At 41.0% G+C, this 13,831-nt stretch overlaps 1 protein-coding gene across 8 annotated transcripts in view; it reads left to right on the forward strand.

Annotated features, from left to right (window-relative positions):
* PCNX1 (pecanex 1) overlaps positions 1 to 13,831 on the forward strand; it is a 130,072-nt gene that overhangs the window by 1,597 nt on the left and 114,644 nt on the right. For all 8 annotated transcript variants that reach the window (XM_042849372.2, XM_005309364.5, XM_042849369.2 and 5 more), the window contains exons 2-3: positions 8,472 to 8,680; positions 12,162 to 12,267. In XM_042849372.2, the coding sequence (XP_042705306.1) occupies positions 8,472 to 8,680; positions 12,162 to 12,267 (315 nt within the window). The remainder of the gene's footprint in view (positions 1 to 8,471; positions 8,681 to 12,161; positions 12,268 to 13,831) is intronic.

The raw sequence follows: 13,831 nt of genomic DNA on the forward strand, positions 1-13,831 counted from the left end.
TCTGCGAAACACATTAATATTTCAGCTCATGGATTTCTCAGCAGTTGTACAGTGTGATCACTTAGGTGTGACGTGATTGGTCTCTGGCACAGTCAGATGTAATCTGCAAGTGTGGGAAATCAAAATGCTTTGACAACTTAAAGCAGAAGCTGACTTGTGAAAAATGTATGTGGATTAGTGAATGAGTCCCCAGGGTAAAACCCTGTGTGAGTTTGTAACGGCAGGCGAACTAGAGGTCATAGGTCAGGCTGCTAGATTCATTAGCAAACACTACAGTTGGTGGAGGAGGAGGGTAGACTCAATATCAGTAATTAGAAGATATTAAGAAATTACCTAGGTGGAGGAATCATGTAAAATTTTAAGACTACAGCCCTTTGAGATTACCTCTCCTGTTGAATTTCGGTGTTCTTTGGAAAATGAAAATGGCATTGCACATTATTGAAACATAATACATTCCTGGCAAGGAAACAGGAGGCTGTTAATTAACAGCTGCCTCTCTTTTTAAAACAAAAACAAAAACTACAGTGTGTAATAGATGAGCAGTCTAATCCAGTTTACAACTAAATGGATGCTGTATTGGGAATCTGTTTCCATGTAAAGGCAGGAAGAGCCTTTCGGAGTCTTCTGTTGAGGTGCAGCTTGTTGGAGTTTGTTCTGTCCTGCATTTTTATGGTAATTTCCTATATCTAGTCATGCTTGACAAAATAGCTTATTTAATTAGTAGCACCCCTAGGGCTTGCCATAAACATTGTAACAAACAGCAAGATGTCAATTCAGGAAACTCCTTTGGAAAGGATCTTCTCTGTCCTTTTCTGATAACTGATGCAATTGGAGTAAACACTTGAATCTTGTGCAGCTTTTGCAGCAGGAGTTGGTGCTTTAGGGGTCTTTGCCTTGAGTGAAACTTTAAGCACTATTGCTGCCTATCTATGTGCTTTGATACAAAAGAAAGAAAAAGCAGGCAAAAAACAAACAAACGAGCTGTTTCTTTTTGAGGTAATTAGAAAAAAATTCTCCATTGCCCTGGGCAAGAAAAAGATGCAACAACAAATGCCAAATGCTGCGAGAATAAGTAGGAAGATTAGTCACAAGTTAGAGCAGATTGAATCATATTTGGCTGTTTTCCCTTTTCCACCCTTTGCCGTTTTTAAGTGTTGTCTAGACAGAAACTAAACAGACAGAATGACTATGGTCATCTTATTCCTGAATGTCTCCTTTATTTATTTATTTATTTTAACATTTACTGTTGATAATTCTGAAACTGTATCTTTGCAGGATTTGCATAGTTAAGCAACATTTGTTAAACATCCCTGGAGGAAGCCAGGGTTTTTTTTTGTTTTTTTGGAGTGTGGCTTATAACTATGTGTAGGAGAGGATTTCTAAACTAGCTTCAAAGTTTTTACTGACAAATAGCCTATGTTATTTATAAAACAGATGTCAAGTGCTGGGAGATCTTATTACATTTAACTTTGTAAAACTTCATGTGTTTTCCCACAGTAGGAAATTCTAGGGACAAATTCCCACTTGTTTTGCTGCGTTAGGTTAGCAACGGTTCGGACATATTTCTAAAATACCCTGTGGTAGGAAGGCCACAAAGTCCCTCCAGTACTTTGCTTGTAGCAAGCTCTCTGAGGGTAAAGGTGACTTAAGTTTTTAAAATCAAGTTACATTCAGTTGTAACTCAGTTTTTAGGCAAGAAATACTTTATCTGAGCGGATGCGCCTTGTCCTTCAAACTAGTAAGTTCAAATATATCTCCATTGTCTAAAGATGTAGTTTGTTGTACCAAAAGTCTGTGTGAGTGTTTCAGTTTCTTTAGCATCAGCTGTTAAAATATTCTGTTCCCAGAGATGTAGAGATACTCAGTGATCAGAACACATACAGAAGAAAACAAAACCATGTTAATTTCAACTGTTAGATTCCTGCGCCTCAATCCAAGTATATAGGCCCATTGGCCCATGCTCCCTCCTGGAGACACCACATGAGGCAGGAACCTCCAGCTACTGTAGGAGAGAGGCTGGTAGGGGGCAAAGAGGGCTGGGCTGGGCTCCCTAGCAGTCCACCTTCACCCTCTTCCCCCAGGGGCACCACAGAGACAGGAGCTCTTCAGACTCCCTGAGAGGTGGAGACAATGGAGCTGTGCCACTGCAGCATTTTAAATGTATACAAGCCCTGAGGCACAGGAAGGAGAAGTGACTTGTCACCGCATCATCTAGCAGGACATGCCAGAGCCAGGAGTAGAACCCATGTCTTTTGAAATGAATATTATATAAATGCTAACTGTTATTCCAGTAAATGTAGTATTCAAATCACTGCCCACATTATTTTAAACGCACCACTCCCCTATCCAAAACAAACAAACAAAAAAGCACTCAGAAATGAAATAGGGTGAAATCTTGGCTTCCCTGAAGTGAATGGGAGTCTTGCCACTTACTTCATTGGAGCCATTATTGCTAAGCGTGGGACATGTTTATGGAATATGTCCGTATCTATAATGGCAAGATCTCTTTAGATAACTGGAATTGATATAATAGCCAGTCATACATAGGTCACTTAAATGTAATTCAATGTAGAAGTGTGATATGGTAGGACCTTTTTAGACAAATAGGTATGGTTCCATGATTACAGCCAGGAAGCCTAGGCACTGGAATGTGTTTCAATGAGATGTTTACCCCGTGACTTTGTGCTTACTTTCTCTAAGTGGTACTTAATGTTTTGTTGTTGTTCCCAACTAGATTTGGTTTTTCAGAAAATCCCATTATTCCTACCCTTTATTGTAACTTAACAGTTGAGGTCATAAATGCATTATACAAAAAAGAACTAGATACATTCATGGAGGATAGGTCTATCAATGGCTATTAGCCAGGGTGACAGGGATGATGTCCCTAGCCTCTGTTTGCCAGAAGCTGGGAATGGGCGACGGGATGGATTACTTAATGATTACCTGTTCTGTTCATTCCTTCTGGGGCACCTGGCATTGGCCACTGTCAGAAGACAGGATATTGGGCTAGATGGACCTTTGATCTGACCCAGTTTGGCCGTTCTTATACTTAGAGGATGTATTCTCAGATTTTGAGAAATGCAAGTCAAAAACCTGGAATTATCTTGGGCTTAGGCCCAGTTTTTTTTTGTTCTTCAAGTATTATCTATTCTTTAAGCTTTAAATAAAACTGACAACTAGATGCAACATACAAAATGTGGGACCTTGCTTCTTGCAATGAATATTATTGCAGTGTCTTGTTCTACAGGTTTTCTAAAAGTATTGACTCCAATTTGGTCAAACTTTAACTCAAACTGTAGCACTCTGCATATTACTGCAGAGGAAATGTCATAAACTTCCTGTTAAATCTCTTAGGACACCCAAATGCTTCAAAGTCAGAAGTTCTTAAACAAATATTTTTTCAGTTTGGATTGCCTGAAGCCCCAATATTGGCTGTTCCTAATCAGAGGTAGAAAACTTTATGGAGAAATCTTTAGTTGAGCACCCCGAATTTGCATATTGTGTCTAGCCAGTATTAAAATATAAAACAAATTTTTGCTGACTTGAATTAATTCGTAAATTTAAAAAGCTCTTCTCCACCTTACATCTAATGAACAAACAGTTCTTGCATTTTGTCTATTGATCTTTTGACATATATCCTACCAACAATTAGTCCCTTTAAGAGGCAAGTCAGTTTCTAGTACCTGCTTATGATTTTTATCTGTACCACATACTAGAGCTACACAAATATTGTAGAATAAGAGATGTGCAACAAACTCATGAACAGGATTTCTCTGAGGTTTAAAATGAGATATTTATACAAAAGAGGCAGAGTGACAAAAGCTAATAAAACTAATCTAATCTCTCTGAAGTAGCACCTTTGTTTCAGTCACACAGGTGAAAGTGAGGGCTTGTCTACACTGGCAATTTACAGAGCTGCAACTTTCTCGCTCAGGGGTGTGAACATCTCTCCTCTCCCTCCCTCCTCCCTCCCCCCTCCCCCCCCCCCCCGGGGCAGCAAGTTTCAGTGCTAGAGCTGCGCCGCGACCACATAAGGCACGTTAAAGCGCTGCCGGTGTAGACTAGCCCTTAGTTGTGAAGTCATTGTTAGACTTCATCAAAATTTGTTCTCGTTATAGGACCATAATGAATTAAGCCAAACTGGCAGTCTTCTCAGGAAAGGCCCAGGATTATAATTAAAATTTTTACTAAAATTAATGTTTAAAATCAAATTTACACAAGTTAAGAGGGAAGGTACTGTACATCTGGGGTCAGGCTTGGGTTATGAGGGATTACAAGTATCGGTTACAAGGTTCACGAGATATATACATAGCACATAACCAGCATAGACCCAGATTGGGGTGCGGGAGTTTTTAAAATGTCAATGGATAAGTGAGCTCGGGTACACTACCACTGAAATGTATTTAGAGTCCAAGTCAGTATTGGTGTAGCACATAAGTACATGGGTGGGGTGTGTTCCTTGGTTCATCAGAGAAGGAAGGAAGTGGGTTATTTCCAGGATCGGCGGTCTCGATTACTTGACCTGATACTGGCGGTGTCCTGTGATGTGATCTGTGTATATGTCTCTAGACCACCTGATGGTGTCAGACACCATGAGCTGGGCATAGCGTTGACCAACTCCGCATGCTCTCAGCACCGGCTCGTTGTGGGGGGTCCCACACACCCAGGGCTCCCATAACTAGGGCGTAGATCTGGACCTTGTAGTCCTGGGCTCTCAGGGTATCGGCCAGCGGGGTGTATTTCAGCACCTTCCGAGCTCGGTCCTCGTGGAAGGCCGGTGACCTGTTTTTGAATGGTACCGTGACGTCCACCATGAGGATCTTCTTCTTTTCTGTGTTGGTCACAACGCTATCGGGTTGCATTCAGCTGTCCGTTCTGGGGATAGTACATGTGCTTGTAGGTCAAGATGAAGTTGCAAAATTGTGAGTGTGGAGGAAGGCTCATGCAATGCCTGTTTCCATCAAGCATGGCTTTAACCAGTATAAGGCATTTTTATGAGCACTACTGTTCAAACTTTAAGAATTGCTATGCAATGTAATAGTTATGAGATAAAGGATATCTGTGATGATTGGATTCTATCAGACTGAAATAGACCATCTTAGTTATCACATTTGGTCATGAAACACAAACTTCTTGTCTTCACCTCATTTCAAATTTGACTTTCTTCATTGGCTAAATGTGTTTAATCCAGTGGTCTCTGTTACTGAGAAACCTTAAGTTAGTTGCCATACAAATGGCCATATGGGGGCAGAAAAATGGCCCATCTAGTTCAGCATCCTGTCTCTGACATTGGCCAGTAGCAGATGCTTCAGAGGGAATGAACAGAACAAGACAATTTCGAGTGATCCATCCTCTGCCATCCAATCCCACCTTCTGGCAGTTTGGAGTTTACGGACAGCTGGAGCATGGGGTTGCATCCCTGATCATCTTGGCTAATAGCAAATAGGTACATAAACTGATCTGTTTTTTTTTTTTAACCCAGTTATACTTTTGACCTTCCCAACATGGCAATGGCAACAAATTTCACAGGCTGACTGTGTTGTGTGGAAAAAGTACTTCCTTCTTTTTTTTTTTTTTTTAAACTTGCTGCCTATTAATTTCACGGGTGACCCTTAGTTCTTGTTTTATGTGAAGGGATGTGTAATACTTGCTTACTCACTCAATCCACACAATTCATGATTTTGTAGACCTATTGTATTTTCCCCCCTCCCCCTATAGTTAGCGCCTTTCTAAGCTGACCAGTCCCAGTCTTTTTAATCTCTCCTCATGATTTTCATTGCCTTTCTGCGCACCTTTTCCAATTCGAGTATATCTTTTTGTGATGGGGCAATCAGAACTGCACCCAGTTTTCAAGGTGTGTGAGTAACATGGATTTTTATAATGGCATTACAATATTTTCTGTCTTATTATCTATCCCTTTCCTAATGGCTGCTAATATGAACCAATAACTTGTCCTCTAATTCAAAGTAGAGAATGAAATGTATTTCCCTATGGATCCTTCTTCTAAGATTTGTTTGACTGATCTTTACAGGCCTGCTTAACCAGAAGTATATTTAAGTCTGGCACAGGCACAATTATTTTTTTTCCCCCCAGGGCTTCAAGAATCTAACTCAAAAGTCAAGTGTATTGGCTTTGCAAATCTATTTTTACAAGTAGTCTTTTTCTAACAGAACAAAAGCACTGAATTCCATGGCGTGGGTTAATTGATCAATAGATTATGATAGTGACGTGTTAGTGATTATGATAGTAGCTTCGTTAAAGTAATTTCTGGATAAGTTTATTGAAAACACTTAAATTTTGATGTCTTGGCCTAAAACTAAGTTCTTTCTTTCTCTTGCCTCCACCATCCAAAAAAAAAAAAAAAACCCAAATAAACAAAAAACCCACCACTTTGGACCTCTACCTAAGCTACTCTGCTTCAGACAAGTTTAAAATATTTTGAGTTAGTGAATCAATTTCATGGTAAAATTTTCTTTTTGACCTGTTTTGTTTTGTTTGCAAACATTCAAAGCGAGTTTATCAACCACACCTCTAACTCCTGTCTTGCTCTAATTGGGACCTGTTGATGCTTGCAGTTAGTTTATGGTAATTTCCTATATCCAGTCATGCATCATCACTACCAACATGTATGTAAATAGGAAAAGCTTGTATCTGTTCCCTTGACTAATTACTTACTGGTAGGAAGTTCCTAACTCCTCTGCTGATTCCAGCACCTCTTACTTCTGTTGAAGTTCGACTGGGTCTGTTAAAGATTTAAAGAGCTTCAGCAAGAGCAACGAGGCAAGTTAGAAGTCGAAAACTTAGGGGTGGGGAAATACAAGTTACAGAATAACAAGCAAAAGTCTCTCTCCAGAGAGGTGAGGGTTGGAAGTGCTGCAGAAGCTGTGATGTATCTCCACTCTAGAGGTATTCCTCTCCTCTCTCTTGTCTCTTTTGAGCATGCTTTAAAAAGTGGTTATCAGGTTGTGCCAGGACTTCTACCAGCTCTTATGTTAGACACAGCCTTGAGAGATGGGGTTAAATCTAGAGGAACACCTTTGCTCCTTTAATTAGAGTCAGAGTTCCCTGAGACCTCCTATTGGTCTTTCAGCAAAACTGGCAAGATCAGCTCTCATTTTTCATCCTTAAGTTGGAATAAGTTGAAAAAAAGTCAGGCTCTTTTACACATCAAAATAAAGTGTGTGGGTGGTGGTGGTGGTGTGAAAAATCCTTTCCAGGTCACCTTTGTTGTGTTTCCACTTCCTTCTGGGCATGTGTAGCTGTTTCAGCACAAATGTTCCTTGAACCATGCAGTCTTGCAGGTTAATTTCGGGTGAGGCTTAGGTGTTAAGTCTGTATGATATAAACAAACTTCCTGCATAGGCAGGAAAACATGTTAAGCTGCCATGATACTGGTGTCTAGCATGTGGGAGTAGCTGTTCTGTACTGACTTGATTTGTCAACTTATCTAAACACGATCTTTTTCCTCCTCCCTCACCCCACCCCCAAAACTCTTTCCACACTTCACTTGGGGTCACTGCTTTTCATTGACTCTAAAATGAGACCTTGCTGCCCAGTCATCTGGACAGTGGATATGGGAGGGGTGGACAAACTTTTTGGCCTGAGGGCCATATCGGGGTTCCGAAACTATGGAGGGCCACGTAGGGAGGGCTGTGCCTCCCCAAACAGCCTGGCCCCGCCTCCTATCCGCCCCCTCCCACTTCATGCCCCCCTCAGAATCCCCAACCTATCCAACTCCCCCTGCTCCTAGTCCCCTGACCCCCCCACCCCTAACTGCCCCCCTGGGATCCCACTCCCTGTCCCCTGACTGCCCCAACCCCTATTCACACCCCTGCCCCTTGATAGGCCCACCAGGACTCCCGCGCCTATCCAACACCCTCGTTCCTCCCCCCGAACCTCTGTCCCCTGACTGCCCTCTGGGACCTCCTGCCCCTTATCCAACCCTCCCACCCCATTACCATGCTGCTCAGAGCACCAGGGCTGGCAGCCGCGCCACCCGGCCAGAGCCAGCCGCGCCGCCGTGCTGCCCGGCAGGAGCTCGCTGCCCAGAGTGCTGGCGGCACGGCGAGCTGAGGGGGACGGCAGACAGCAGGGGAGGGGCCGGGGCTAGCCTCCCTGGCTGGGAGCTCAAGGCCTGGGCAGGACAGTCCTGCAGGCCAGATGTGGCCCACGGGCCGTAGTTTGCCCACCTCTGGGTTATGGAGTCCCCACTCCAGGTCTGCTCTTGGCACCCTGTAAATTGATTCCCACCCGAGTCCCCTTTTCAGGTTTGAAAAAACTAGTTGAAACAAGTCTTACATGCTGGTATCCTATGTGTGTCTTTTTTATATCAGCTTTGGTGAATGATGAAAGTGTACATGGCACAAATAAAATTCTGTTACTACACTTAAACACTTTTATACATGTTTGGTGATCTAGTCTTTAACATCTCTTGAATCCACTTAATTTTTTTTTAATTTTCCTTTTGAAAGGCCCTTCCTTCTTCAATGGTGATAGTAGCAGTCTACTGTCCAGTGATAGCAGCTCTCTTCATTGTTCTGAAAATGGTGAACTACCGTTTGCACAGGGCATTGGATGAGGGAGAAATTGTGGAGAGGAATGCCAATGAACATATGGACAGGGGTGCAAAAACTGAACAAGGAAATACTTCAACCAGGAGAACAGACAGCAATGGGCCCAGGTAAGAGAGCTTCATCTGCTTATGTGGTCAGAGTTGTTTCTGCACGCACTACTTACTTATAACAGTAGTCCTCATCAGGCTGATAACTGGTAAATCAAGGTAATGTGAAAAAACTGGGGATATTAGCTATATCTGTAACTTTGGATGTTTCAGGTAATCAAATGGCTTTTTAAAGTCAATCAGGAAAAGGGTGACCAGATGTCCCGATTTTATAGGGACAGTCCCGATTTTGGGGTCTTTTTCTTATATAGGATCCTATTACCCCCCACCCCCGTCCCGATTTTTCACATTTGCTGTCTGGTCACCCTAATCAGGAACACCAGTTGCCTGAAATGTAGCTTATTTCATGGCATTTTGTGAGTTTGAGGGTGGAGTTTAATATGTAACACCATACTTTCCACTTCCCATCTGGAAGATCCACAAGTCCTGTGCCTCTCATATGCATCTGAAGAAGTGGGCTGTAGCCCAAAGAAAGCTTATGCTCTAATAGATTTGTTAGTCTCTAAGGTGCCACAAGTACTCCTGTTCTTTGCCTCTCATAGTGGCCCTGTTCCCAACTCCATGCAGGGAAACCTCTTTTTTGGGGGGCGGGGTGGGGGGAGGGAGAGTATGTTTAGGTTTGCTCTTAACTGAAGTTCAAACTAGTGATGGTGGTGCATCTCTTTAGAGATGGCATCACATTGTAGCTTTCTTGCTTAATAATAGTTCCAAAAAGCACCTTCTTTCAAATGTAGGAAATCAGTTAAACACTCCTCTCTACCAGTGGATTCTAGATGGCTAAAAGTTTATCTAATCAAATGGGAATTTTGGTTAAGGTTCTGATTCTGCAAGTACCTTCTAATGATATACTGATAATGATGTAATGGTCAGGTTATGAATGACAATAATTGGTGTATATGTCTGTTACAACTTACAAACATTGGCTAGCTAACCTTCACAACCTTCTTTACAGTTGGTAGGTATTATCCCCCTTCTACAGATATTTGGGATGGGCACATGGGGAGGGGATCTACTTGGTCAAGTAGTAAGTGACTTGGCCTAGGCTAAAAATGGAGTCTGCATAAGAGCTGGAATTAAATATCTGGTATTCTTTGATTTAGTATGCCAAACCAGGCCCCTCTACCCATATGCCCTTTGTTTAAAGGGACAAAATACAATCCAAAAACCACTCTTAATACTTCTTCAAAAATTAACATGCTCTGACCTCCTTCTTTCTGAAGTTTGTAGCTGGTTTTTGCAGACTGGCACTGGCCTGCTGCATACTGTTTGCTGAAAGTGAGCACGTAGAAAGAAACCTGTCAATCTGGCCGTTTATTTGCTGACAACAGCAGTTTACATCCTGTTTCCATTCAGAAACTGGAACTTGGAGCAAAAAGGGTTTTAAAATTCTGACTGAACTTCTTTGTGTGTTTGTATCTGTAGCTAATTAACTGCAGGGTCTGTCTTTTATGGGGTGCAGATGGATCGTCAAATCCTTTTCTTGAACACCCCTTGTAAGTCTGAAACTTGTTTTTAAAAAAATTTCTGCCAAAGCACTCTTTAGCACAAATCCGTATGAAACACTTGCTTTTTTGAAAAAGCTTATATTCTTTGGAGATAATTGGTCAAGGAAGTTGCACACATGACATTGTGTAGACTGTAGATAGAGTTACAAAGAGACAGTAGCAGATGGGTACTAACTAATAACACATTTTGCACCTAGTGTGTTCAGTTTCCAAGTCAGAAGGCCATTTTTTTAAAATGACAGATTGTCAATTCACTTTCATGGACCTAAACTGGTAACTTCCATATCAGAAAATTGCTGACTTCAATAAAATTGTATTTTGGTTTTTCGTTGGAAGTGGCTTTACTGTAATGTTCAGTCAGGCTACTAAGCTTTCAAGATCTTATTTACACTGTATTTATGCTTTAATTTATTGTTACAGTCACTAGCTGAACTCTGTTTCTAGCCAATTTAAATAACATCGTGGTAGTTGGCATTGAAATAACTGCTAATTTTTCCTAACATTTTCAAATTACTAACTCCTATTTCATGACTGTCTCACTCCTTAATCTTGAACTTCTAGTCTCATTGTTACTTGTTGTGGACATAGCTTTTGCATTAAGTTTTCTTCCCATCTATGTATGATAACTTTGTCTGCTTCTGTGACTCTTGTTCTGAAATTGGCAACTTCTCTCTCACTCAGAATTCACTTGCGGAAGTAAACAGATAAATCAGAAATGGAAAAATTCCAGTGTTTCATAGGGAACAAGTGAACATATAATTCACCCAAGATTATAATTGGTTGTAAATTGAAGGTCTGAGTTTTGAGGAGTTGCAAAATCCTTTTTAGATGCCATGATTTGAGTTTTGAAATCCATACTTCTTCCTGTGCCTGCAAAACTAATGTTTATATATTCCTAGCTTCAGTAATGCTTTGTCAGTCTTTTATATTCTGCTAGGAATGACTGCTGTACAACTCTAGGTTTACTTGTATGGGGGAGCCTTAGTGGGGTGAACTATTATTCCTCATGCTAGCTTTTTTTAGATCATTTAAAAGAAAACTGTGCCAATTTTGCTCAACCCAGCCATCTGAAAATTCACACTGAGAAGTAATGTGCATGCTAATATTTTAAATGCATGCAACATTTCTGAGTATGCTACTCAGTGGGGGCAAAATAGGAATATTTTTGCAAGGCATTATTATACTAGCACAGTTGCGGCTGTAAGGTATACTGTAATTAAACTGAAATGCTCATTTTAACTTCATTTATTTTAAAACCATTTAAGGAATATCCACCATTTTAGCTAGTTAGTGAGCCAGAATTCAGTGTTTGCTTTCAACCATTGTTGATGTTAGCAGGAATGCTTCAGCTTAAGGAATAATTAGTTACTTGTTGCTATATACTTTACACTGTTGAGCCATGCCAAAATGGGGTCCCATTTTCAAGTATTTCCTAATTGGTTGGAGATGAAGCATATTTATCCCATTCATAAACTTTTGTTGCAGAAGGCTCTAGCTTTGAGTCTATGTAGGCTGGCTGAAAATCTGTTAATTTTAGTTTAAACAAGATTCAGTTTATCGTGCTCGAAATCCTCTGGCCCTAATTCTTAGCAGCTGCTGAGTTTTGCCATCTTGGGAGGTAAGGGAAGGCACAGATTCAGGAGGTGGCTGGGGATCATTCTAGTTCCCAGCATAAATTAGAATGTCTTCAGTGACTGCTTTGCATTGTCTCCAAGAGCCATTGCACAAGTCCAAAATAGCCAGATTGCTGTGTGACCAAACCCTCCTAGCACAGCATATGGTAAGTGAAGTAGAAAATGTACTTTGGTATCTATTTGTTCACATACCTTGAAGTTTTTAAAAAAAACCAAACCCAAACAGCCTGTATTAAATCAAGACTTGAAACATTGTGCCTTTTGAATTACTAGCAAATATGAGTAAAGGTAATGGGAATAGTGGTTTTAAAACATTGTATTGTCTTCGTACTTTTTATTTAGTGACCCTGGTGGAGGGATTGAGATGTCTGAGTTCATACGAGAAGCCACTCCCCCAGTTGGCTGCAGTTCACGCAATTCTTATGCTGCTCTAGACCCAAACAACCAGGTAGGAATTAAAGCTAATCCAACTACTGCTATCTAATCATTACTGTAGTCTTTGTTGCTGTTCCCAGTAAGCTTGCGGTCCCCCGTTTTTCCATCAAAAGAAAAGCTTAAACAGTCTGCTCTGTCACCCTGTTCTTTTTTAGTTTCTTTATAAAACACTTCTTCAGTGCCCTAGGACCAATAGTTGAAATGTATTTTCTTTCCTACTACTCCATTAGCTCTACAGCTTAATTTCTTTGGGAACTTCTTACCTAGCACTTCCATATTAAATTCACCTTTTTAATTACCCAAATGGCAAATTTCATTTAAGTTGCTAAGAAGATTGAATGGAAGTTTCTTCCTAGGAAGTTTATTTTCCATTACTACCTTGTGTGGCTTTTTCTTATTGTGCTAACTGGCTTTTTTGAGAGACATTACTCTTGACATATCAGGGGCAGTAGTCATAAATGTTGGCTAAAGGGAACAGAGCAAGATAAGCTGATGGGAATGGAGAGACGCTAAATCTTTCTCATTTCCAGAAGAACTGTGCCAGTGTCCCAGTTACTTTGATCCTCTGATATGTTTTTTGGAGATTTGAGGGGAAGCAGGGTGGGGAGGGGTTATAATTACGGGCCACTGTAGCCAAAATGGCAAGGTTGTGTGAATTTTTCAGATTTCAGTTTTAATGTAATTGTATTATGTACTACTTGTTTCTATAGCATTACATGGGTACTCGAAAATGAAGTATGTTCACAGCAAAGAAACATTTCCTTCACTAAACATGTATACTCACTTTTTATAAGGTTGGTCATACTGTCTTGTTCACCTATCTTGCAGAAAGTAGGTGTCATGGCTTTCTGTTTTCCTCTCCCTCCCCATCAGGGCAGGACTGCCCTGCTAGCATTTAATCTTTTCAATAGAACAAGTATTTTGGGGTTATGGGAGGAATAACGAGAGGGTTCTTTAAACCAATGTTGCTAATATATATAGATATCTCTCCCATGGGCGCAGACCAAGTTTGAAGGGAACTCAAACAGTTTGTGGCTTTATAAACACTCCTCTGTGATTTTGATGCACTGGTACGACTGGTAGTCTTTAAAGCACATGGAGAGGGCACAAGCTGCTTTCTGCTGCTTGTAACCCATTTTGTTGTGCTTTAATGCTAACTGCACAGTATTCTTTGGCTCCATGGTGGAGAAGGAGGGTGGATTAAAGCTGCATCTGTGCTTGCAAAATTGGGACCTGCTATTCTCAGATCATGGAAGTTGTAATATTAACTGGGCATAGGGACAGTAAACACCTGAGCCCTGTGTATGGCTTAAATGCGTAAGCGGAATTAACTTTTTCCAGTGCTTATGTACCAATTCTGCTTGTTCAGCAAAGCACTTGAAGGCAGCAAGATTTACAGGAGAAAATAGCTGGATTGTGGCAGTATGACCTACATCCTTTCTTCATGAAGATGAAGTAAGGATGGTGCTTTACATAATCCCTTTCTGGTTTCAGCTGCCACTCCTTTTTGCTTTCTGCTTTATATTCTTTCCATCTCTTCTTCCATTTGCAAGTTTGAGCCTGTCAACCTTGATAGT

Source organism: Chrysemys picta, chromosome 4, assembly GCF_011386835.1.
Source record: "Chrysemys picta bellii isolate R12L10 chromosome 4, ASM1138683v2, whole genome shotgun sequence".
Lineage (NCBI taxonomy): Eukaryota > Metazoa > Chordata > Testudines > Emydidae > Chrysemys > Chrysemys picta.